This window comes from Lampris incognitus, chromosome 6 (assembly GCF_029633865.1).
Source record: "Lampris incognitus isolate fLamInc1 chromosome 6, fLamInc1.hap2, whole genome shotgun sequence".
Lineage (NCBI taxonomy): Eukaryota > Metazoa > Chordata > Actinopteri > Lampriformes > Lampridae > Lampris > Lampris incognitus.
Genome location: NC_079216.1, coordinates 33378711 through 33404989, shown reverse-complemented (window position 1 = coordinate 33404989; position 26279 = coordinate 33378711). Strand labels below are relative to the sequence as shown.

At 45.5% G+C, this 26279-nt stretch overlaps 1 protein-coding gene across 1 annotated transcript in view; it reads left to right on the top strand.

Moving 5' to 3' along the window:
* LOC130114712 (lymphatic vessel endothelial hyaluronic acid receptor 1-like) overlaps positions 1-25765 on the top strand; it is a 47255-nt gene extending 21490 nt beyond the window's left edge. The window contains exons 2-7 of the mRNA XM_056282597.1: positions 388-423; positions 1390-1555; positions 15744-15883; positions 16299-16739; positions 24935-25013; positions 25183-25765. Coding sequence (XP_056138572.1) covers positions 1425-1555; positions 15744-15883; positions 16299-16739; positions 24935-25013; positions 25183-25378 — 987 coding nt within the window. The 5' untranslated portion in view covers positions 388-423; positions 1390-1424 and the 3' untranslated portion in view covers positions 25379-25765. The remainder of the gene's footprint in view (positions 1-387; positions 424-1389; positions 1556-15743; positions 15884-16298; positions 16740-24934; positions 25014-25182) is intronic.
* Positions 25766-26279: the final 514 nt, after the last annotated feature.

Sequence of the window (26279 nt, the reverse complement as noted above, 5' to 3'; positions counted from 1 at the left end):
AATGTTTCACCTTTGCAATGTGTAGACAGAATTGGCATTCGTTTAGGGATATGAACATGTCAAACATGGTGTGCTTCCATGGCATGACCAAACACGAGTGACCTCTGGGTGAAAAGGGTTGCACATCCAGAGCAACTGCTGCTGAGGGCCATCTCCTGTTGAGGTGTGTGTTCTCACATAGAGGGGCATTAAGCAGATTTGACCTTCTCGCTTCCTTTTTCCGTTACACATTCATTTTAACATTTTGCCACGAGAGTCGTTCCTTTCATTTGCTCTATTTTCTTCCTCACTCTTGAGCACTTCAGTCAAATCCTATAGCAGCTGCTGAACCAACAAATATGGCCAGAATTTGGCTTTTCCCTAACCTTCTTCTCCTTTCTCTTGCAGTACACACCCTGGCTTTGGACCACAGTCAAATTAAAGGTAAGTTATTTTTATTTTTTTCTGCCTACACAGAGAAAAAAATTTATTTTGAAGATTGGATTTTGATTTCTGCCTTTGACTTCCTCAATTTTATTCTGTGATGTTAATGATAACATGTCAGCTTTTAATGCATCTATGTACAGCACCTTGGAGAAGAATCCGTCCATCTCCTTAGCATTTATGTAATGTCTTATCCACTTTAATGCTTCTCTCCTTGTACATTATTGTATGGCTACAGGCATACATAGAAGAACAAAGGCCCTGACCCTTGCATTGGTTGCTTTTTGTTGCTCATAAAGTTTTTACATTAGATTTTAAGCCTACATCACTACTGTTGGAGTAGTAAGACAATGTAGAGAAAGCCTTTAGCTAAACTGGACATATAAAAATTAGATAAAGAAATTAGATATAGAAAATTTAGAAATTCCAAGTATTAGGTAAATGTGGGAAAATTGGAAGTGTTTTTTATATTTATTCTACAGAGATAACAATACACACCTCTGCATTCAGTTTTTACTGCCCACATTAACTTGGAAATGTGGCAGATTTTTTTTTTAGATCAACAACAGAAAAAGGTACGTTTACTCAGTAAGGTAAACATACGTAAGCTGTAAAGAAGGCTGTGCCTTTTTATATTTAACTTAATTTTAATTTTCACATTTAATTTTCACATTTAATGCTTTTAGAAGTACATATGAAGAGTTTTGCCACCAAATCAGATACCCGCTGTTAGGAAAAGGCCATACCCTCTTACAAAAGGATTGATGGTAAAAAAAATTTAAAACAGGTCACCATGCTTTTCAGTAGACACCTTCCCAGGCTGGTTTGTTTGTATCAGATGACATTGAGATGTGAAATATTGAATGATAAACTTTGGGTAATTTTTTTTCCTCTCCATAAAGAGATGTGAGATGTAACCGTCACAGAATTGTGTCTTTTATGGTTTGATATATTTGCCTTGTCCAGCTGTACCCAGAAGAGACAGATTTGCTGGGATCTTCATGGTACCTGAGAGCGGTAGATACATCCTCAATGCAAAAAATGCGACAGACGCTTGCCAATATCTCAACGTCAGCATAGCGACCACAGCCCAGATGGAGAGAGCCCTTCAGCTGGGACTGCAGACATGCAAGTAGGCTGATACATGCATTATTGCAGAGTTGGTTTGGTGCAGTAGAAAATAGCATTTGAATGTATACTTGGTCCTCTTGTTCTTGTGCCGTGCATAAGTAGAAGTTTAAGAAGGTTAGCTGGTGTATACCCGCACCAGTGTCACCAGGACTTTTTGCTGAATATTTTCAACTGGTGAATAAAGTTGATCTGGTTTCTTATCCATTAGTACTCCAGTACCAATGGACTCTGGTCCATTAGTCACTCTAACAACACCAAAAGAAGAGTAAGGTCAAAATGTATTGAGCATGGGGTATCTGGTAGCGTAGCGGTCTATTCCGTTGACTACCAACAAGGGGCTCTCCGGTTCAAATTAGGCTCGGTGGATTAATGTCGCGCTGTGGAACTTCCGGGTGTGTCTGTTTGCATAAGAACTTCTGGTACAACCGGATGCTTACGTCCTACTGAATCATTAGTTAGTTGCTAACTTATCTGTCCGAAATCTTAATTTTGTCCGAAAAATCAATCAATCAAACAGGGCAAAAAGGGGCATTGAAGTATCAACGCTGTGAATCAGGCTTCACTGAGTACTGTTGTGTGCCACAGTGTGCGAATTCGGCACACTATAATTCTCTTTTAAGTTTCCATTCATTTCCTCGTAACTGCGCGGATAGAGCTAAGTGGCTAGCGAAGATTCAGAGGGATGCATTTACCGTCACCAAGAATACAAAAGCGTGCAGGCGGCAGTTTGAACCGGGTGATTTCGCTGTGCCAGCTACGGGTATGTTAAGGAGACTCAAGAAAGGAAAGGAGCTGTCCCCACACTCTTAAGTGGAATGAGTACTCCAAACCCGCACCCAGGCGAAGTGTGTGGGAGCGCCGGGAGCGTCCTGCTGTCGCCCCTCTGCCAGCTCTGGACTCCTCTAATAGTGAGATGGATGTCAGCAGCTGCCTGCAAGAGCATGACTATTGCGTGGCTCCTAATCCTGCCGCTTTTGATGATGCCCTGGCCCAAAACGAGTAAACGAGGAAACTGTGGTGATACACAAATGAGGTTAGATTCACCAGGGGCTTATGCCCCTTTAAGGCGGACATTCAGAGTGCTGACGTAGTCACTGCTTAGAGTTTCCGGGGTGAGCCATGTTTGCAGCATCCTAGCGGTTAGCAGGTTGCCACGAGAGATTGTGCTGTATCGGTGTTGTTTTGTGTGGCGAGTAAACGGAATTGACTCAACTCGATCTCTCCGTCTCCTCATTCCTGCACTCCCACATTGGTGACCCTGCACGTTGACAACGAACATGTCGACCCAAAGCGATGACGACACCGCTCCGGCTCCGAGTGATGCTAACGGTATGGCTCATGTTAGCGCTAGCATCTCAGCAGCGACGGTGAAGTTGCCCGAGTTTTGGCAGCACAGTCCCCGGCCATGGTTTCAGCACATTGAAGCCCAGTTCGAGCTGGGAGAAATAACGCGGGATGTTACGAGGTATTTCCATGTGGTGGCGGCGTTCGATGTCCAGACGACGGCCCGAGCTATGGGGCTACTGGAAGCCCCCCCCCCGGCTGTGGGAAAATACGGCGCACTCAAGGCATTCCTTTTGCAGCTCCTCGAGCTGTCGGAGATGGAGAAGGCGGATCGCCTGTTGTCACTCAACGGACTCGGCGATGGCAAACCTTCTGAGCTGCTGGAGAACATGTTGGCCTTTTTGGGCTCGGCGGACCCCTCCTTCATTTTCACCCATATTTTTCTACGGCAGCTCCCAACGTCTGTGCGCACAGCGCTAGCCAGCTCCCCCCTCTCATCCACCAAAGACTACCGCGCTCTGGGTGCGGAAGCGGACAGGATTTTCCTCGCCAACCGGCAGCAGTTCGTTCATGCGACGCTCCCCACCCAGACCTCGCCCCCGCCGCTGGAGGACGCAGCTGGCACCGCGGCTGCGGTGGCTGCCCGCCGCCAGCGTGACAGCGGGTTGTGTTATTACCACAACAGGTTTGGTGCCAGGGCCAAACAGTGTCGCCCGCCATGCAGCTTCAGCGTCCAGGGAAACGCCAGGGCCGGCGCTCAACAGCAGCTATGAGCGCCGGCGCTCACAGCAGGCTGTTATTTATCAAGGACGCCTTATCTGGCCGGCGGCTGCTGGTCGATTCGGGCGCTCAGCGTAGCATCCTGCCTGCACGGCCGCGGACACCATGGCCGGCGGTCAAGGCCCCCGGATGGATGCCGCGAACGGCACGCCCATACGTACCTACGGCACCAGGTATGTGGTGGTGTGTTTCGGCGGGCGGCGTTTCGGCCGGGATTTCGTTATGGCCACGGTGTCGGTTCCCCTCCTGGGTGCGGACTTCCTGTGCGCCTTCAGGCTGCTGGTGGATGTTACAAACTGTCGCTTGATCGATGTTGTCTCTTTCGCTACATACGCGTGCACACTGGGAGGTGCGCGGACGCTCAGCCTGTCAAACATGCTCGCCGCCGGAGATACGTATCAACGACTGCTCGCAGAGTTCCCTGACCTCACCACACCTACGTTCTTATGGCGACAGAATAGTGCCAAAAAGAACTCGCGCGATAAAACATGCATTCGGGCGTATTATATTATTTCACACACGTAGATATTAACTGCGAGCGGGCAAATTATCTCTGTGCGCGCGCACTCAGAGGAAACTGCTCCCCGAGCGAGGAAAAAAAATGCTGCGAGCGAGGAGGAATCTGTGACCAGCGCGCCAAACAACCACTCGAAAATCACTCCGCTCTCTCCAAGTTGATTTCTGCTCGTGTGAACTGAATTTCTGCTCTCTCGCTCGAAACTTTTGGTACTGTGGGGGAGGGAACCAGGGGGTTGGTACTGGCTCTGCTGTGATTGGTCGTTTCTGAAGAGCGAGATTTGATTGACAGCCCTCCTTTCAGAAAGCCCAGGAAAGTGAACTCCCAGTCCCCGAAGAAGACGCCATTACCACTTCGTTTTCGAACTCCGCTGCTATTTTTTTCGTTTGTCAACATTTCTACTGCCTGTCTTGAAGTAAAGATTCTGCCAAGAAACTGTTTACCTTGATAATTTTAACAGGTCGTCTAGAAGAAATGTATCTTGGCCAGTAGATTGTTGCTATGAGTTTAGCGGGCACAGCCATGTTAATGGTAGAAGGCCGAATGTGTTTACTATTTTTATCCCGGTCAACTTGTCTTGAAATAAAATTCTGTACATAAAATGACTACATTTGTAATTATATTTATCCATTAGAGCTATGTAGTGTCACAGACAGCATCCCAAAATTGGTTTAAGTAAAACCAAGGTGTTATTTAAATTAGGGACCTTTTTGCAATTACCAAAGTGTTTAAGTTTGAATAGCAAATTTTAAATGGGAAATGTTGATACACCCCAAAATAGGCTACGGTTATCACTTGCCTCTAGATTGTTTAAAAGCAATTTTGGTAGTTCCATGTACCATTCACACTTGCATTGCATTAAATACAGTAGAGCCAAGGAACAAGGTAGAATGTGACATTCAACTACCACCCTGTTGTATGTCCCCTGTAATATCAGAACAAGTCATACATTTTGACATCAATAATGTTCCAAATCTGCTGCTGTATGTCTGTAGATGTTTTAACATTGGACCTACAAATAATGCTTTATTGTTAATCTTGTTTTGCCAGATTTTAATAGGCCTACTTCAGAAAAACTTCAGAATAAGTAAATGCTGCAAAGCATAGCTAGGTACCTCTGCATACACTGTTGTATTTACAAACATATTGGAGTGAACCCCAACTTTGTTAATTGTACAAAGCAGGACCAAGAATCTATTGCAATTGAAACAATTCAGAAAGCTAGTGGACTGCTACCTAAAAGGCACAGTTAAATTAGATAAATTATCTACAAGAGAACTAATAGATTTTCTGGCATGGCACACAAGGAGGTAGGCTGATGTAACTGAATGAGCAGTTTATTAATACAATTAATCAGGGTCGCACCAGAGACCAGTGGGTGGGGGAGTCCTTGGGGGGTGTGGTGGGAGTAAAGAGGGGCTCAAATATTCGCGGCATAGGAGGTACAATTCCCTAGCGGCCATGTCTTGGTCGCTCTGCTCAAGGAGGGCCTGAACACCTTCCCTTTGTTCCTCGCTCACCGGACAGTCAATGTGAGGAACCACAATAACTCCTCCTGTTTCACCATTGTGGTCCATGGCAATATCCCAGTCAATGTCTGGCCCCTCAATATCCTAGAAGAGAAAAAGCAGAATTTTACATGGCATTTGTGGCTGGTAGTCTATCCTCCCAGAATATGTATCTGACATAATAGTACTTGTTTGCATAGAACAATACCACCCCCAAGGTTACATGATTCCAAAACCTGACCCAATTATCAGACACTATACAAGGTTTTAGCACTTAACAATATTTAGAAAACATGCCTCAATGTTTTCTGGCTGGTCAATATCTGTGGTCATCAAACCCAGCCACCACAACTGCTCAGGAGTTCTATCATTTTCAGTTCGGACAGGATGATTGTTCCAACCTTCCACAAAACTTTCAAGGTCCATCTTCAGTTTGGGGAGAAAGACCAGGTGGACACAGAAAAGGTCTTCTGTTGAGTTCATGATAGGTAAAGGCAGGGGTTAAACCATGAAATGAGTAATGCATACATATCCACTGTCGGTAATATGAAGGTTAGGTTTTAGCCAGTACTGGCAGTCAAACATTTCAGATTAATTTTGCCTCTGAAGACTGCTTGCATCAAGGTTAACACAAAATAGCACAATAGTCACGTATAAATGTTTTTAGAACCAAATAACCTTTTTTGACAATGTTATTGTTATTCACGCCATTAGCAATACTCTTCAGACAAGCTCCGTAAAAGTGATTTTGGTTCGAACCTGTGGAAGAAACATCCAGCAACTGATCCTGTTCCAGACTCCGAAGCATATTGTAGTATTTGGAGGTGACACAGGTCTTCACGTCCCGCCACAGACGTTCGATTCTAATGACAACGACAAATACAATCTCTTTAACCCTGCCAAATTAACAACAGCCAGAAGAATTTTAATAAGTAAGGCACAATGGCCGCTGAGGTGCACTGTTATAGAGAATTAATGAATGAGGCAGACATGACAAACCTTTGGTTGTGAATGCTTTTTCCTGACATGAAGCCTCCCCTGTCGGTACCCCGCATAGTGAACGTAAACCTGGCAATGTCAACATTCTCAATGCCTTGATCACCTCTGACCCTATGATGCACAGGAGATAAAGTAGTGCAAAATGGCAAAGTTTGTGACAAGTTTTGTCAGATTTGTGTAAACATGTCAAGTGTGGCTTAGATACATCTCAACATCCAAACCACTGAACACCAGTGTTTGTATATTAAGTTAATATACAGCATACATGGCAACAGTCTTTGTCAGCTTTTTAAAGGCTCCGACCCATCCCTAGAAAGAGGCTGACACTATTGTGGCAACTTGTGCCCTGGTAACATTGATAGTGCCATACAGCCGACTCAAGTACAAGAGACCCATTACAACCTCTACTTAACATTTACCTCTCCACACAGCTTTGAGCACATAAAATTCAGTCCTACAGGAAAGTATTAAGGTGAAGAACTGAACTGAAATGATCAAAATGAAGTGGATCTTTCTGATCCCATGCCAAATATGTTCACATTTTAAAAAAAAGGTTTACCTTGAGGGAATGCCATATCTTTCCGTAGCCTGCTTGAAGGCAGCAAATGCCGTTGAAGCCAGGTTGTTGGTGGCAGCATTGAGGCACATTATCTATTTTATAAAATTACAATGCAAATTCTTTTAAGTTATGGTAAGTTTCAGGCAGTCATGCACAATACATTACCAAAAATATCTTTTTAGCTTCAAGAGACAAACCATGTTACACAAAACGATAATTTACCTTCCTGGAGTACCCATCCACTGCTCCAAACAGCACAATGTTGTACCTTGGGAGCAAAGTTTTGACTGTAATTACTACACCAGCACAATAAATAGCCTATACATGTATACCATTCTATTATTATTCATAAGTACCAACCTGATTAATTTATGGTTTGTGTCCACATGCTACAGAGAAAGGGGGCTCCTGGCAGAGTAGGTCCTTCGCAAAATGCAGCCTAGGCCTGACAGTCTTGAGAGAATGCCCAGGGAGTCTACACGGTGCAATGATGCAGCCACTCTCCTCCACTGAACATGGATACCCATAGACCGCAACCTCCCCTTAACCATGCGGTAGCCTGTAGTTGGCATCTCATTCTTTATGGTCCGCACAACATTATCCAGCTCCTCATCATCAATTTCATGGTAACGTCTAGCAGAAAGACCAAATTCATTCATCCTTCTAAACACTGTCCTCCTTGACACACCAAGCATCTTTGCGATGCAGGGAACAGGGAGGTCTAGCTCCAGGACTTCCTCCAAGCATTCCCTATCAATATCAAACCTGGGATGCCCCACCTCCCCAGGTACTGTATCGGGCTGGACACTACCAGTGTGTTGCCTCTCAAGGTGGTCCCTCACATGCCTAAAAAAGTTCTCTAGGGCCTGTACTATGTCTGTCGGTACATCAACATGCCTTGACAGCGCATTGCACAAATACAACTCCTGCCTACACATAAACTCAAAATAATCCAAATCGATAGGCTCTCTTGTGAGTCCCAGTTCAAACTTGGACAGGAGCCGGGTCAGGATCTGTCTCCTAATGGTGTCCTGAGAAGAGAGAATGAAAGTGAAAAAATAAATACATAAAGTCAAGCTAAAACTACATTACAGGACATGCTAATATTTCAACAATGAACCATTTCAATGTGTTTTGTGACACACAAGGTGTTTGTGTGTGTGTGTGTGTGTGTGTGTGTGTGTGTGTGTGTGTGTGTGGACATACAGTAATTCCATTGGCAGTTAATTTCACTCCCCAATATTACAGCTTGACAATGGATATTTAATACATAGGTAGGTAGCCTAACCTAAGTGGTACAGCTGACCGACTTACCTCCATTCTAGATGCTGCTGCTAGTACAGAAGCTCGGTGAAATCTATGAGTTTGTCACGTATCTGGAAAGAACCCAAAAGCAGACGGGACAACCAGGTAAGGGAAGAAATCAAATCTTTATTGAAGTGACCGATCTCAGGGGTAGAGCAGGAGTTGGCTCAGTGGCAGGTTGACTGGCAGGCAGAAGTCCATGAATGGCGACGTTCCAGCGAAGACTGTTCCACAGTGGAGGCTTTTTAAGGGTGATGGCGATTGCTTTGATGTCAAGGGAGAGCGGGCGATTGCTTTGATGGCCAGCTGGTGTACCGGGGTGAAGGGGGGGGTCAGCAGGTGTCAAGGACGATTGCTTTGATGTCAAGGGAGAGGGCGACAGCAGGTGTCAAGGGAAAGAGGGCGATTGCTTTGATTTCAAGGGAGAGGGGGCGATTGCTTTGATGTCAAGGGAGAGAGGCTGTGATAGTACCCCCCCTCCGAGGGGCACCACCGGGCGACCTACCAGGCCCGTCAAGGTGCGTCCTGTGGAAGTCTCGGATGAGGTTCGCGTCCAGGACAAGGCGACGAGGGACCCAACACCTCTCCTCCGGGCCATATCCCTCCCAGTCCACGAGATACTGCAGGCCGCGACCGCGGCGACGAGAGTCCAGGAGACGACGAACAGTGTAAGCCGGATGATTGTTGCTCATACGATGAGGTGGGGGTGGGGGGCCAGAGGAACTAGAGGGCTGGTAGAGACAGGTTTGAGGCAGGACACATGGAAGGAAGGATGAACCCGGAGAGTGCGGGGCAGCTTCAGACGGACCACAGAGGGGTTAATGACTGACAATGGAAAAGGGACCAATATACCTGGGGGACAGTTTTTTAGCGTCCGATTTCAATGGTAGGTCCTTGGTAGAGAGCCATACCTGGTCACCAGGGGAGTAGTCCGGAGCAGGGGTGCGATGACGATCCGCCAAGCGCTGGTAACGGCCGGAGGCCCTGAGCAGTGCAGCACGGGCTCGCCGCCAGGTCCGACGTCACCGACGGACATGGGCCTGGACCGACGGAACCAGAATGTCTACCTCTTGAGAAGGAAAAAGGGGGGGCTGATAGCCGTAAAGGCATTGAAAAGGGGACAACCCAGTAGCAGACGATGGCAAGGTGTTATGGGCATATTCTACCCAGGGAAATTGTGAGGACTAAGAGGATGGGTTGGCAGACACCAGACAGCGGAGAACAGTCTCCAATGCCTGGTTGGCCCTCTCGGCCTGGTCGTTGGTCTGAGGATGGAACCCCGATGACAGGCTGACGGTGGCACCGATGGCAGAGCAGAAAGCCTTCCAGACCGCAGAAGTGAACTGGGGACCATGGTCAGACACTATACCACGGGGAAGACCGTGGACCCGGAAAACCTCCCTGACCAGCAGATCCACAGTCTCTCGAGCCGAAGGCAGTTTAGACAAGGGCAAAAAATGAACAAATTTACTGAAGCGATCAACAACAGTCAGTACAACGGTGTTACCGTCGGAGGCGGGCAGACCAGAGACGAAATCCAAGGACAGATGCGGCCAGGGACGGTGTGGAACAGGCAGGGGGCGCAGCAGACCGGCACTGGCTCGAGTGGAGGGCTTATTCTGGGCACAAACAGGACAGGCAGAAACAAAAGACCCGGTATCCTCCGCCATGGAAGGCCACCAGAACCGCCTACGGAGGAAGGCTAGGGTACAGGTTACTCCAGGATGGCAGGTAAGTTTGGAAGAGTGAGCCCACTGCAACACACTAGATTTAACAGCATCTGGAACAAACAAGCGCCCAGGGGGACCGTTACCTGGGTCAGGCTGAGTCTGTTGTGCTGCCATGATCTCCCTTTCAATGTTCCACAGCCGCAGCCGCAACCACACAGGTAGAGGGAACGATGGTGTCAGGTTGGAGCTTGGGCTCAGACTCCTTCCCATGCACACGAGACAGAGCATCGGGCTTGGCATTCCTGGAGCCAGGGCTTGACACCTTACAGGGGACAGACTGAGGCAGAGCAGACTGGAGGCATATGGCATGACAGACGGGACTCCAACTTGAAATTCTGGCCGATGACCAATCAATATGGGGACTATGCTGAACCAGCCAGGGATGACCAAGTATAATGGGAACAAATGGAGAATTGATAACAAAAAAACTTAACTCCTCTTGATGGTTTCCCGACAACAGGAGGCGCACAGTCTCGGTCTTAGAGGTTATCCGGGCCAGGAGACGTCCATCCAGGGCATTAGCTTCAAGAGGCTGGTCCAGACTCACAGTGGCAAGACCTAACTACTTCACAACACTTGCATCCAAAAAGCTTTCATCAGCTCCAGAGTCAATTAAAGCCAAAAGTTTAGTGGACTGACCTTTAAAACTAATTGTAGCTTGCAACTGGGTACGTGGACGAGGAGACAGAGGGCAGACAGTTGGGCTCACGAGGATCCTCCCCCTCCTTCGTGAGCCTGCTAGTTTTGACGGACGGTGAGGGCAGGAGGCGTGAAAGTGACCAGGCTGACCACAATACAAGCAGCTGTTCTCGGTGATGCGGCGTTGACGCTCCTCCGGGTTGAGCCGGAAGCGGCCGAGTTGCATCGGCTCCGAAGCTGGGGAAGAGTCACGCCTCGGGCTTTCTCGGAGGACGTCAGCCTCAGTCGAGCGAGCTCGGCCCCCAGAGTTTGGAGGTGTGGCCCGTGGAAAGTTGTTGTGACCCGGAAAGCGGCGCGTCCTCTCTCTCCTCCGCTCCCGGAGACGGTTGTCCACACGAATGTCCAGGGTAACCAATTCCTCCAACCCTCCAGGCTCGGGGTAGGAAACCAATTCGTCCTTTATGGATTCGCTTAGACCGTTGGACAACCCGGCCTGGAGGGACTCGTTGTTCTATCTGCTCTCCGCTGATAGCGTACGGAACTCAACTGAGTAGTCAGCGACGCTGCGGGAACCCTGGCGGAGAGAGATCAGTCTTTTTGAAGCATCCTTTCCCCGCACGGGATGATCAAAAACCTGGCGAAAAGCAGTGGTGAACTCAGCGTAGGATGAGGACGTGGAGGCCCGCATCTCCCACACCGCTGTAGCCCAATCCAGAGCGCTTCCCCGGAGAAGACCCATGATGTAAGCGACTTTGGCTCCATCCGTGGAATATGAATGGGGCTGCTGGTTAAACACAATCTCACACTGCATCAAAAAAGGGCGACAAAGTCCAAAATCTCCATCATACTTATCGGGCGGGGCAACCCATGGTTCCTTAGCCGAAGTTGAGGGCGCTGAGGGTGGCGGAGCTGGAGGGGCGGGTCCCGGGCTAGCGGAGGCACAAAGTTGGGTCTGGATTCCGGAGATCTTTGAGCTGAGCTCACGGAGGGCGTCAGCCATCTCCTGTAGCACCTGGCTGAGCTGGCCGAGGACCGATTCCTGGTTGGCTACAGCCTGGCAGACCGTGGCCAGGTCTGTGGTGGAATGGTCTGCTGGGTCCATAGTGGCTGGAACGTACTGTCACGTATCTGGAAAGAACCCAGAAGCAGAGGGGACAACCAGGTAAGGGAAGAAATCAAGTCTTTATTGAAGTGACCGATCTCAGGGGTAGAGCAGGAGTTGGCTCAGTGGCAGGTTGACTGGCAGGCAGAAGTCCATGAATGGCGACGTTCCAGTGAAGACTGGTCCACAGTGGAGGCTTTTTAAGGGTGATGGGGAGTGCTTTGATGTCAAGGGAGAGCAGGCGATTGCTTTGATGGCCAGCTGGTGTACCGGGGGGAAGGGGGGGGTCAGCAGGTGTCAAGGGCGATTGCTTTGATGTCAAGGGAGAGAGGGCGACAGCAGGTGTCAAGGGAAAGAGGGCGATTGCTTTGATGTCAAGGGAGATGGGGCGATTGCTTTGATGTCAAGGGAGAGAGGCTGTGACAGAGTTTGAGGGCACAAACATGAGGGGTGGGGAGAAATGCGTAAGAACATGCATCAACTTTTGACCAATGCCACAACCAGCATGTTTCTAAAATAATATTTAATAATATCTATTTAATGTAGTTCAGTTAATAACGTAATATTCATTGTTGCCAGCCAGACATGGAGCTAACTAATATTAACCTATGTCAGGTTAAAAATCATTTTTGACAAATGAAGGGAAGTGAAGCAAAATAGTAGTGAGAAGAGATTTCTCTTGAAAATTTCAACTTTAAATACAATAGAACAATATTTAGAGTCATTTGTTAAAAATGTTTGTTAACCTGACATATACACTGTAAGTTAACGTTAGCTATTCGCTAGCGCTAGCTACGGTTAACGTTATGGGCTATCTAATAACGTTATAGACTATACAAAGACTAATGTTGATGTTTAGCTACAATAACATATTTCTCAGAAACATACTTAGTTGAAATTTTACACAAGCCACTGTTTTCGTTCATCACAAATGCCCGAATTCCGCCAAGGGTTTCTTACCTGAAGGAACCTCTGCCCAGACGCCGTTGTCTTCTTCGTTTCAGCAGACTTCCATGAGAAAAGGGCTGTCAATCAAATCTCGCTCAGAAACGACCAATCACAGCAGAGCAAGTACCGACCCCCCCCCTGGTTCCCTCCCTCACAGTGCCAATACCGCCCCTTGTTCCCTCCCTCACAGTGCCAATACCGCCCCTTGTTCCCTCCCTCACAGTGCCAAAACTTTCAGGCGAGAGAGCAGAAATTCACTTCGCGCGAGCAGAAATCAACTTCGAGAGAGCCGAGTGATTTTTGAGTGGTTGTTTGGCGCGCTGGTCACAGATTCCTCCTCGCTCGGGGAGCAGTTTCCTCTGAGTGCGCGCGCACAGAGATAATTTGCGCGCTCGCAGTTAATATCTACGTGTGTGAAATAATATAATACGCCCGAATGCATGTTTTATCGCGCGAGTTCTTTTTGGCACTATTCTGTCACCATACGTTCTCGTCAGCGGTGGCCAAGCACGGCGTGGAGCACCATATTGCCACCGACGGCCCCACCGGTCTATGCACGTGCTCGGCGCCTTGACTCTAAGCTCGCGATCGCCAGGGAGGAGTTTGCCACCATGGAACGCCTCGGCATCGTGCGCCGCTCGGACAGCCCATAGGCCTCCCCCCTGCACATGGTTTCGAAGGCTGACGGCGGTTGGCGCCCCTGCGGCGATTTTCGTCGCCTGAACAACGCCACAACCCCTGACCGGTACCCCGTCCCGCGCATACAGGACTTCTCCGCCCACCTGGCGGGGGCCACCATCTTTTCCAAAGTAGATTTAGTGCGGGGTACCACCAGGTACCGGTCCACCCTCGGGACGTGCCCAAGACAGCCGTCATCACGCCATTTGGACTCTTCCGAGTTCCTGCGGATGCCCTTCAGTCTCAAGGGGGCAGCGCAGACGTTCCAGCAGCTGATGGACTCTGTGCTACAGGATATGCCGTTCTTGTTTGTTTACTTGGATGACATTCTTGTGGCCAGCGCATCCGCGGAGGAGCACCTGACGCAGCTCCGGCAGTTGTTCGAGCGGCTCAGTGCACATGGACTCATAGTCAACCCAGCCAAGTGCCAGTTTGGCCTGTCATCCATCGACTTCCTCGGCCACCGCATCTCCCTGCAAGGAGCCGTTCCGCTTCCTGTCAGAGTGGACACCGTCGCCAGTTTTCCACGCCCCAGCACTGTGAAGTCCCTGCAGGAATAGCGTGATCCTCTCACACACTACGTCCCCCTGGCGAAACTCCTCACTGTCAGGTGAAAAGAAGCGGCTGGTGACTCCACATGTATCAGAGGAGGCATGTGGTAGTCTGCAGCCTTCCACGGATCAGCAGAGGGGGTAGAGCAGCGTCCGGTACAGCTTGGAAGAATGGGGTTATTGGTCGGATACAATTGGGGAGAAAAAGGGGGAAAAAAATCCCCCCCCCAAAAATGTATTGGGTATAAAGAAAAAAACAGTCACAAGGACATATGATATGAAATATCTACCTCCAACATCTTCAAGTGACTCTTTTTTTGATGTTGTTTACCTTTGTTAACGCCCTGAGGTGGGTATTCTCTTTTCCTTTTTTTTTGGATTTCTCTTTTCGGGCGGCATGGTGGTGCAGTGGTTAGCGCGGTCGCCTCACAACAAGAAGGTCCTGGGTTTGAGCCCCACGGTAGTCCAACCTTGTGAATCGTCCCAGGTCATCCTCTGTGTGGAGTTTGCATGTTCTCCCTGTGTCTCTGTGGGTTTCCTCCAGGTGCTCCGGTTTCCTTCCGCAGTCCAAAGACATGTCGGTCAGGTGAATCGGCCATACTAAATTGTCCCTAGGTGTGAGTGTGTGTGTGTGAGTGTGTGTGTGTGTGTGTGTGTGTGTGTGTGTGTGTGTGTGTGTGTGTGTGTGTGTGTGTGTGTGGGTGTGTGTGTGTGTGTGTGTGTGTGTGTGTGTGTGTGTGTGGGTGGTGCTGTTGTGATGGACTGGTGGCCTGTACAGGGTGTCTCCCCACCTGCCGCCCAGTGACTGCTGGGATAGGCTCCAGCATCCCCACGATCCTGAGAGCAGGATAAGTGACTTGGATAATGGATGGATGGGCTTCTCTTTTCACCCTCTGGTTGGGGCACAGGATCAGCCAGCTATTGCTGCATTTCTGTAGCAGTTCAGTATCTCGCCTATGGTTACTTTGAGAGATACTATGGCTGCACAGGGTGCCAAAAACTCTCTGGTTGGTTCTCTGTCACCTCACTAACCAGGATATTACGTATTCATATGCATATCAACTCACACCACGTCTGTACTTAGTATGGTTATAGGCTGGTAAATTATTGGCTAGTAGTGTTGTCTAATACGGTATCCAATACTACCGATTTAGACAAATATTTCTAGCCCTGTATATGTTAGTATATATTATCTGTATGTAATGTATGTTAATATTTTCATACCAGTGCAACAATCTCATGAGAATGCTGTCTAGTAGTGACCCACTATTTGCAAATTTTTGCTAACTTTGAACTTGTTCAATTTTACTTTTGAATTACATATTATTGACCAAATTTATTTACTTGCATTACCTACTCAGTGTGTGTCCCCCTCTTTGTGTTACATTAGATCCTGTGTCTTTGAAGTAAACAATGATTACAAGTGGATTTTTAGATTCTAAATGGAAAAACACTCTTGGAGTGCTTAAGGCAGCTTGCTGAAAGAGTTCAACAATAGTATTTCAGTTCAACAACAAAGTAAATAGTCAGCAGTCAAATAACCTCATCGGTTAATTGCATGCACTTGTTTATTTTTATCATTCTAACAGATTTGGCTGGATAGATGGGCATGTTGCTGTCATCCCACGAATTACAAGAGACCCAAAATGTGGCAAGAACAAAACCGGGTTGGTGACCTGGAGCCCAGCAGCAGAAAAACTCTTTTGTGCATATTGCTTTAATGCAACAGGTATTGTGATATCTCTACAAAAACATCATAGTATATTTTTGTTGATATTTAATTTCAATCTCTTTATCAGTTTTGTGACTTAAAATAATTATGACGTGATGCAATCGGGACCACTTATTCAATAGATGAGGGTTATTTGACTGGTTTTGCTGATTTACATGTATGATCACTTAGACAAACAAATTCTCCTGCAGCACTATCTTGAGATCTAAATCTTTTTCAGGTACATCTCTCTTATGTACATGATCACACTACGGTCAAAGGAGCTTTATCAGAGCTATATGCCTTTTTAACTCCTAATGATTGGTTGCTTGTGATGTTTTTGAAGCTTATTCCATCATTTGCACATCATAAGTCATTCTGAATAAGAACTTCAGCTCGAAATAGATAAATAAAACTGTCCTATCACCTCCAGACTTAGAGAATGATTTGAGCACAACATCAGACATCCCAGTGACTTCTAAATCAACTGCGGCAACGATGGCATCAGTGCACACCCTGACAGCTGCCACTTCCTTGTACAGACAAAATGTCAACTCTACATTTTCAACAAAGTCAACAAAGAAAGCCTCAAAACCGAATCCTCACACCGCCGTTGTTGGTCCATGGGTCAAGTCAGCACGTTCACCTTGGCTCTCCTCCACCTCCGGTGCACTCACATCTACCTCCATTGCCACTCTTAGCTCTTCTCCTTTATCTGTCACTCCTTTAAACTCTGTTGCTTTTCGTTTCTTCTCTGAAGCATCTGGCCGACCCTCCACCTCCTCTGATTCCTCTGGCTCTGTTCATACCACCACTACCAACTACACCAGTGTACTCTTCAAGTCTGTGAACTCTACAGCGGTGTCTCTGGGAGGTAGGTCCTTGTGTTGTTTGCTGTCATTCATTATTTTACATTTTTAATGCAATGCCAAACTTCAGTTTTGCAAGGGATTCCTAATCTTCACAATAATAATAGATTACTTTTATATAGCACTTTATCTAGACACCCAAATTGCTTCACATTGAAGGGGGGCTCTCACCTTGACCACCACCAATGTGTAGCACCCACCTGGGTGATGCACGGCAGCCATTTTGTGCCAGAATGCTCACCACACATCAGCTTGAAGTGGAGAGGGAGGAATCAATAAGCAAATTACACAGGGGATGATTAGGTGACCAGATGGAGAGAGCCAGGTTGGGAATTTTGCCTGGAAACCGGGGCGGGGGAACCCCCCCTCCTCCTCACTCTTTGCGATAAGTGCCATGGGACCTTTTATGACCACAATGAGTCAGGACCTCAGTTTAATGTCTCAGAAGGACGGTATCTCCTACAGCAGTGTCCCTGTCACTGCATTGGGATTTTTTATTTATTTATTTATTGTATATTTATGACCAGAATGAAGACTGCCTCTACTGGCTCACTAACACCACTTCCAGTAGCAACTAATTTTTCCCAGGAGGTCTCTCATCTCAGTACTAGCCAAGCCCATACTTGCTTAGCTTCCGTCATTCGGCAGAGCCAGGGTACATGTGGGTATGGCTGCCAGCAATGAATTAATAAATAAACAATAAAACAAACAATACAATAATAAAAAAACAACATATTGTGTTTGCTTCAGATCTTAAACCTAAACTCAACACTAAATATAAAGGCCAAAAAAATGTTTTTTTTTTTTTTTTGCAAAGGTATAACAATATTAATGTTGCTAAATTATATCCAGTTAATCAGAATCGGATCAGAATCACCTTTATTGGCCAAGTGTGCCTATGGACACGAGGAATTTGACTCCAGTTCACAGCAGCTTCTAGCACTTGCAGACATCACTCACTTACAAAAAAAAAACAGATGAAATAATTGGAACAACAACAGGACATTGGAGGCAGGCATGTATGCACAACAGGTATGTCACTACTATACAGTTTTGTTATGGTTGAGTAATCAACAATGTATGCCCATATAGCTTATATACGATGTTGCCCGTACTATACCATATACCATACCACAACTCTACAACCCATCATGCCCATATACAATGCCGTATACCCCCACTATATTACACTATATTATCTTATGTACCAGAAGTATCTACTCATATATTTTCGGAATGTGTGTGTGTGGTGTTAGTGTGTGTGTGTGTGTTAGTTAGTGTAGATAGCGGGACCGAAAACTAAAGCACTTATGATCCTAATTCTTTTTGGAGGTAGTAGGTATTGTTCCAGAGAGTACGGGAAAATCCCAGAAAATTAAAATTTGCATAATTATGCATTAATATGCAAAATATGCATTTTTCTAAAAATGGCTAAAAACCACTTTTCTCGGCATTTCAGATGATTCTGAGCATCTTTGATTTTTTCACCTACAGTGCATCCGGAAAGTATTCACACCCCTTCACTTTCCCCACATTTTGTTATGTTACAGCCTGATTCCAAAATGAATTAAATTCCTTTTTTTCTCATCAATCTACATACAATACCCCATAATGACAAAAGTGAAAAAGGTTTTGTAGAAATGTTTGCAAATTTGTTAAAAATAAAAAACTGAAATATTGCATGTACATAAGTATTCACACCCTTTTCTCAGTACTTGGTTGAGGCACCCTTGGCAGCGATTACAGCCTCAAGTCTTCTTGGGTATGAAGCTACAAGCTTGGCACACCTATATTTGGGGTATTTCTCCCATTCTTCTCTGCAGATCCTCTCGAGCTCTGTAAGGTTAGATGGGGACCGTCGTTGCACAGCTATTTTCAGGTCTTTACAGAGATGTTCAATGGGGTTCAATTCTGGGCTCTGGCTGGGCCACTCAAGGACATTCACAGACTTGTCCCGAAGTCATTCCTTCGTTGTCTTGGCTGTGTGCTTAGGTTCGTTGTTGTGTTGAAAGGTAAACCTTCGCCCCAGTCTGAGGTCCTGAGCACTCTGGAGCAGGTTTTCCTCAAGGATTTTTCTGTACTTTGCTCCATTCATCTTTCCCTCGATCCTGACTAGTCTCCCAGTTCCTGCCGCTGAAAAACATCCCCACAGCATAATGCTGCCACCACCATGCTTCACTGTAGGGATGGTATTAGCAAGGTGATGAGAGGTGCCTGGTGTCCTCCAGACGTGACGTTTGGCATTCAGGCCAAAGAGTTCAATCTTGGTTTCATCAGACCAGAGAATCTTGTTTCTCATGGTCTGAGAGTCCTTTAGGTGCTTTCTGGCAAACTCCAAGCGGGCTGTCATGTGCCTTTTACTGAGCAGAGGCTTCCGTCTGGCCACTCTACCATAAAGGCCTGATTGGTGGCGTGCTGCAGAGATGGTTGTCTTTCTGGAAGGTTCTCCCATCTCCACAGAGGAATGCTGGAGCTCTGTCAGAGTGACCATCGGGTCGTTGGTCACCTCCCTAACCAAGGCCTTTCTCCCCCGATTGCTCAGTTTGGCCGGGCGACCAGCTCTAGGAAGAGTCCTGGTGGATCCAAACTTCTTCCATTTATGAATGATGGAGACCACTATGCTCTTCGAGACCTTCAAAGCTGTAGAAATGTTTTTGTACACTTCCCCAGATCTGTGCCTCGATACAATCCTGTCTCGGAGGTCCACAGACAATTCCTTTGACTTCATGGCTTGGTTTCTGCTCTGACATGCACTGTCAACAGTGGGACCTTATATAGACAGGTGTGTGCCTTTCCAAATCAGTTGAATTTACTACAGGTGAACTCCAATCAAGATGTAGAAGCATCTCAATGATGATCAGTGGAAACAGGATGAACCTGAGCTCAATTTTGAGTGTCATATCAAAGGGTGTGAATATTTATGTATATGCAATATTTAAGTTTTTTATTTTTAATAATTTGCAAACATTTCTACAAAACTTTTTTCACTTTGTCATTATGGAGTATTGTGTGTAGATTGATGAGAAAAAAAAGGAATTTAATCCATTTTGGAATAGGGCTGTAACATAACAAAATATGGGGAAAGTGAAGGGGTGTGAATACTTTCCGGATGCACTGTATATAAAGAAATTTTTCTGGGACTTAGAAATGTTTTGGCATTATGCAAAATATATGCATTTTTGCAAAAATGCACTTATGATCCTAATTTTTTTTGGAGGTGGTAGGTATTGTTCCAGAGAGGACCAGAAAAATAGCAGAAAATTAAAATAATTATGCATAATTATGCAAAATATGCATTTTCTAAAAATGGCTAAAAACCACTTTTCTCAGCATTTTAGATGATTCTGAGCATTTGGGGGGAGGCAGTTGGAGTGGGGGGGGGGTTTAGGGGCAGGGGGAAGGCGGTTAGCTGGCAGGATGAAGAGGAGGGAGATTTAGACGGGTGGATAACCAGACCGCTACATTGTAGCGGGGTTCTTCTAGTACACTATATATTCACCTACCATCCACCTCAAAACTACATACTATGTTACAACCACAACAATAACAGCAATAATTGTAACTTGTATACAGCAGTTGTATGTGTATTTACAATTGTACATTTGTATTGCACAAACATTTGTATTGCACATCTGGTTTAAAGAGGTAGCGCACATTGTAAGTATGTAGGTGAGACATCTTGAGCTGGGTGGAGAGGGTTATCCGTTATTTTGATTGCTCGTGAGATGGTGCATTGTGTGTATATGAAGTCCAGTGTGGGGAGTTTGCAGCCTATGATCTTTGATGCCCTGGTGATAACTCTGTCTATTTTCTTTATTGTGTGCTTAGATGTATTTCCATACCACACAGTAATTGATCGTGGCAGGATGCTTTGGATTATGGCTGTGTGAAATTGGACCAGTAGACCTTGCCTAACTGTGTTTTTTGAGTTGTCTCATAAATAAAGTCTCGGTTGGGCTTTTTGCATTACATGGTTGGCATTGAGGTCCCATTTCAGGTTATTGCTGATGAGTGTGCGAAGGAAGGAGTCGATTATTGTAATTGGTTGGCTGTCGAGGAGGATAGGCATTTTTTATTGATTGTTTTGTTCTGAAGTTGATGATCAATTCAGTAATCTTTATTTTGTTCAGGATCATGTCATTTTCCTTGCACTAGTTGACTGACTTCTCTACCGCCAGCCGGAAGGCATCCTCATTGTCTTTTGAAATCAATCCTATAATTGTGGAGTCATCCACGTATTTCAGAATCCTGATGGACTTTGATGTTGATCTGAAGTCATTGGTGATTGGAGAAGAACAACGGGTACAGAATGCATCCCTGCCACTCTGGTGGCAGAGCAGAATAAACCGCCGTTCTTGCAATCCGCTCGTCATGTGGCTGGGAGGTTTGTATCCCAGACTCGCCGTAACCGGTCACGGCCAGAGCGTCCACGGGGTAAGGCATTCATTAGGACACCCTTACCCGAGGGATAGTGGGTGTAGATCAGTGTAGTGTTCGGGGACTCGTCGTTCTCCAGCGACCCCTCTGGCCCACCCGGGCGCCTGCAGCCAAGCAACTGAAAGCATTCTCCCTACGCCTCCTTCGCGGCTTGAAGGTGATGCAATCCATGCGAGGCTTCAGTGTGTAAAATGGCAAGAGCAGCTGACACGAGTTTGAAGGAAGCTGGTGTTACGCCTATCTCCTTCCTGTGGAAACATGTGCCAGGGGAGTTATTCAACAAGCGTTCCGGCCATATGCCATTGGGTTAATGGGGTGGGATATGGGGAAAAACTAGAAATAAATTAAAAAAAGAATGCATCCCTATGGCACATCCATGCTGGTGGTGAGGGAGTGGGAAGTGATGTTGTCGAATCTGACATCTTGGCTCCTGTGCTTCAACAAATCCAGCATCCAGAGGCACAGTGAGGTGTTAATGTTCATCTCCTGGAGTTTCCTGAACAGCTTGAAAGAGTTGATAGTATTAAAGAAGAACTGAAATGGATGAACAAAATTCTTGCATAGGTATGTTTGGACTCCAGATGTTGGTGGGTGAAGTGCAGTGCCAGTTTGACTGCATCATTTGTGGATCAATTTGGGTGATATGCAAATTGTAGTGTGTCCATCAGGGGGATGTAACTAATTTAATGTGTGCCAGGACTATGTGCTCGAATACCTTCATGACCACTGATTGCAAGGCCACAAGCCTGTAGTCACTGAGGCCAGATATACTTGCTGTTTTGGGAATGGGGGTGATAGTGGAATTTCTGAAGGAAGCTGGGACATTTTGTTGGCTGAGTGAGGAGTTATAGATGTCTGCGAAGACTGGGATTCAAGATTCAAATTCAAGAGTTTTATTTGTCATGTACAAGTCCAGAGTGCAGTGAAATGAAAAAAAAAGGTACGAGCTCCGAAATGTGCAAACAGCAAAGTACAACAGGTACACACACATTCCAATTTGAAATATACAATTTATAATTTACAATCAACAGTTTAAGAACTCTCTGTAAAAAGAAAACAGACGGCACAATATATATACAGTAATATAACATATGCACATACATTGCTCCGAGAACCACCACATCCGGGACTTGAACCCGGATCTCCCGCACCGTGGGCGACAATGTTAACCAGTCAACTAAAGGGTCTGACCCAAAGCACTTCAAAAATAGAAAGCTGAGGTATATGTGCGTGCGTGCTTGAGCATGAGGGGGGGCAGTATGGGTCAGCGACAGGGCTTGTTGGTCTGAACATTGGTTTAGTATGGCTGGGTTTAGATGGTCTGGGCCTGTTGCTTTGTTTTTGTCCAGCTTACAAAACAGCCTTCTCACTGTATTTGTTTCAGTTGTGAATGGTGGTGGAAGGCGAGAGGTTGAGAATGGTCATGTGTTTGTAGTGGGCCTCTCAAATCAGGCAAAAAAAAAAGAAAAGAAAAAGCGTTCAACTTGGCTGGTTGTTAGGGGTCTGCATCAGTGGGGATAGGTGACTTTTTTTTTGTAATTGGTAAATTCCTGGAGACTTTTCCATAGGGCCTTGGGGTTGTTCATGACAAATTTGTCCTCCAGTTTTTTGGCATAAGATGTTTTTGCTTTCCTTGTTGAAGATCTGAGATCTTTTGAATGCTGTGTTTTTCTTTCTCCACAATTCAATTAGATCATGTGAAAACCAGGGCTTATTGTTACCAAGTGATGTCACAGATTTAATAGGTATTCAGATGTTCTCACAGAAGTCTTAGTATAATGTCACTGTGTCTGTGTATTCATCCAGGGTTTCACATGACTTACTAAAAATGCTCAAGTCAATGCACTCAAAGCAGCCTCTAAGTGTTTCAGTTGTATCCTTTGACCAATTTTTAACAGTTCTTGTTTGGGGTTTGACAGACCTTTCCTTTTGCCTGAAGGTAGGAACCAAGCGTATCATTGCGTGGTCGGATGTTCCCTGGGGTGCTTTTGCATGCGTGTTGTAGTAGTGGTCCCGATTTTATCTCATGGGGCAGTCAATTTGTTGTTTGTAATTAGAGTTCTTTAGATGAGTCAGTCCAGTTGAGATCTCCTAACACCGTGAAGTTGCATTCAGGTTGATCTAATTCCAGGTCAGATACACATCAGCTAATTAATGACCCAGTCGCTGATCTCTGTTACGCTTGTAAGGAATTCTCTTGGGGGGGGGTAATATGGTCTGCATTTGATGGTGATGTATTCCAAGTGGGATGAACAGTGCTTATGAAGAAGAGTGGCGTTGTTACACCAGCAGTCATTGATCAAGAAGCATATTCTACCTCCTATGGATTTTTGGGTAAGAGTCTCTGGCCTGTCAGCCCAGTATGTTGTGAAGCCAGGAGGGGACACTACTGAATCCAGATTTGACTCATCCAGCCATGTCTCTGTTAGGCATATCGCAGAGCAGTTCTTGAAGTCCAAATTGGTTTGGATCAACTGCAAGAGTTCGTAAATCTTATTCCTGAGTGACTGGACATCTGCGAGCCACAGAGCTGGTAGTAGAGGTTTGTAAGGACAGTTCCTGTGTTGTTATTGGGTCCATGATCGCCTGCCCCCACATTGTTTGTTCCAGGTAAAGTGTTGTTTGTTCGTATCTCTTCAGGTAGGGGATGGTTGTAGGGGTATTATCCATAAGTAGTTCTCCCAATTTCCAGTGGTATATTTCATATATATTCACACAGAGGATTGACTTGGCAAACAGCAAAAATGAAAAGAAAAAAAAACAAACAAAAATGTGGTGTATTGCCAGAGCTTGAACTGTGGCTGGCCTCTGGGCCTCCATATTTGGTTAATTCTTCAATGTAGGAAAAGTCAGCGCAGCATGTCCCGAAATTAGCAAAAAGTATTGGCCACACCTTGATAGACTTGTGCTGTGAACTAATGCCTTCACCTTCAACTGTGCTATGACCTGGAAACTAGAGCCCTATGGATCACAGGACCTAACAAGCTGTAAATACTGTGCAAATGCATTGCTTAGAAAGTAAGTGTCTAAAAAGAATAATGTGAAATTCACCTCTCAAAGAAATGTAGAAATACATGTTAACATAAAAAAGGATGTTTGCGTATGCATGTGTGAAGATTTCTGAAGATGTACATGTGACATGGTCATGTGATGTGAGCAGTTAGGAAACTCTTGTCCCCATCAACTTCCCAACCGTACCTATGCCTATGGCCATAGCAAATGGTTACTACTGGTATTGTGCTGCACAATGGTATTGGTACATGGCAGGAAAGTTACTACATTGGCAATGTGTTGCAGGCTATTGAAGACTGTTAATTCAATTCAATTCAATTTATTGTCATTAAAAACAATGTGCAGGCACATGTTAGAAATGAAATGAGGGCTGTGGCTTCACCAAACAGTGCAAGACAGACACAGACAAACACCGCAAACACAATATAAGATATACACACATGAAGACCAAAAGCTAAAAATAAGTTAAAAAAAGAGCTGGAGTACAAAATATTTAAAAATATCTACAGACATTCAGCCGGTAGCCAGGTTCAGGTGGGCAACAGCTTGTGGAAAGAAGCTGTTTTTGAGCCTGGTAGTGCGGGCTCTGAGGCTCCTGTAGCGCCTCCCAGAGCGCAGGGGGAAGAACAGTCCATGGTTGGTGTGGGTGGGATCTCTGCTGATGCTCAGACCCCTTCGAAGGCAGCGTTTGTGATAAATGTCTTTTAGGATGTATACCAATTGTTCATCCACTTTCTGTTGCTTTCCTCAGTTGTACCAACGGCTATGATTGTTCTTGTTATGATACTCCTCATCTTGACCACAGCAGGTGCACTTTGGTATTACAATCTGTAAGTTTTCTTTTTTAGCTGTACCTGAAACATGTAGTTAATTACATTGTGAAAATTGCATAACACATAGCATAATGATATACTGTAGAATTGACTTTTTTTTAATAGTAAAATATATAACCTCATAGCCTTTTGCTTTACCAATATGACTGATATTATTTTCTCAAAGGAAGCGGCGTGTTTTCCCTTTCTGGCCCCGTGGGCAACAGAAAGATGACACTGAGACGGAGATGTGGAAGCAAACTGACAGTGAAATGGACCTGCACAGCCATCGGGGAGGAGAAGAAGAAGACACAGACAAGAAGTACTGCAGCAACGGCACTCTCTGTGCTTATCCAGACATCCAGACAAACTCTGCACAGTAGTTTCATATTCCCGTGGGTAATATCTGTGGTGGATTATATGCAAAGATACCAAATTGTTATCTACTATAAAAATTAATTTCTCTATCAAGCATGGAGCATGGTTTGCTGTATAAATGACTCAACTGTCTATTCTGTCTCCCAAAGTGATTGTAAATATGCTATATGTAGAACATGTTCACCTCCTGCCGACATTCATTTTTCTGATGTCCTAAAGTAGATGCAGTGCATATGTGTATGTGTATCAGTGTAGTACTGCGTGCATGTCTTTGCATTTGTTTTTTTTGTTTGTTTGTTTTTTGTTTTTGTTTTTTGTTTGTTTGTTGTTTTTTTTCCTCCTTAGGATGCATTATAAACATTTGAACTGAAAATAGTTTCCACAAAATAAAATGTGTGTTGTGTGTTTGTTTTTTTTAAATTATTTCAAGTATAAAGCAGGGACAAAGGGGTGGGTTTGCTCTAATCTAATTATTCTGTGGATAAAGGATGTACTCAATACCCTGTTGCATGATTGTTAAAATCTCTGCAAAAGAAATATTTTGCTCCTGACAATTTCATTAATTACTCAAGAAACTTTTCTGAGGTCAAAGAAGGTTGAATCAGTTCATATGGATACGTTTATTGAGAGAAATGTTTCATCACTCATCTAAGTGACATCTTCAGTCTACTTTGGACAGTTGACCCCAAGTATTTAAACTCATCCACCTTCATCACCTCTGCTCCTTGCATCCTTACCATTCTGCTATCCTCCCTCTCGTTCACGCATATGTATTCCGTCTTGCTCCTACTTTCATTCCTCTTCTGTCCAGTGCATACCTCCACCTCTCCAGGTTCTCCTCAACCTGCACCCTACTCTCACTACAGATCACAATGTCATCCGCAAACATCATAGTCCACGGAGTCT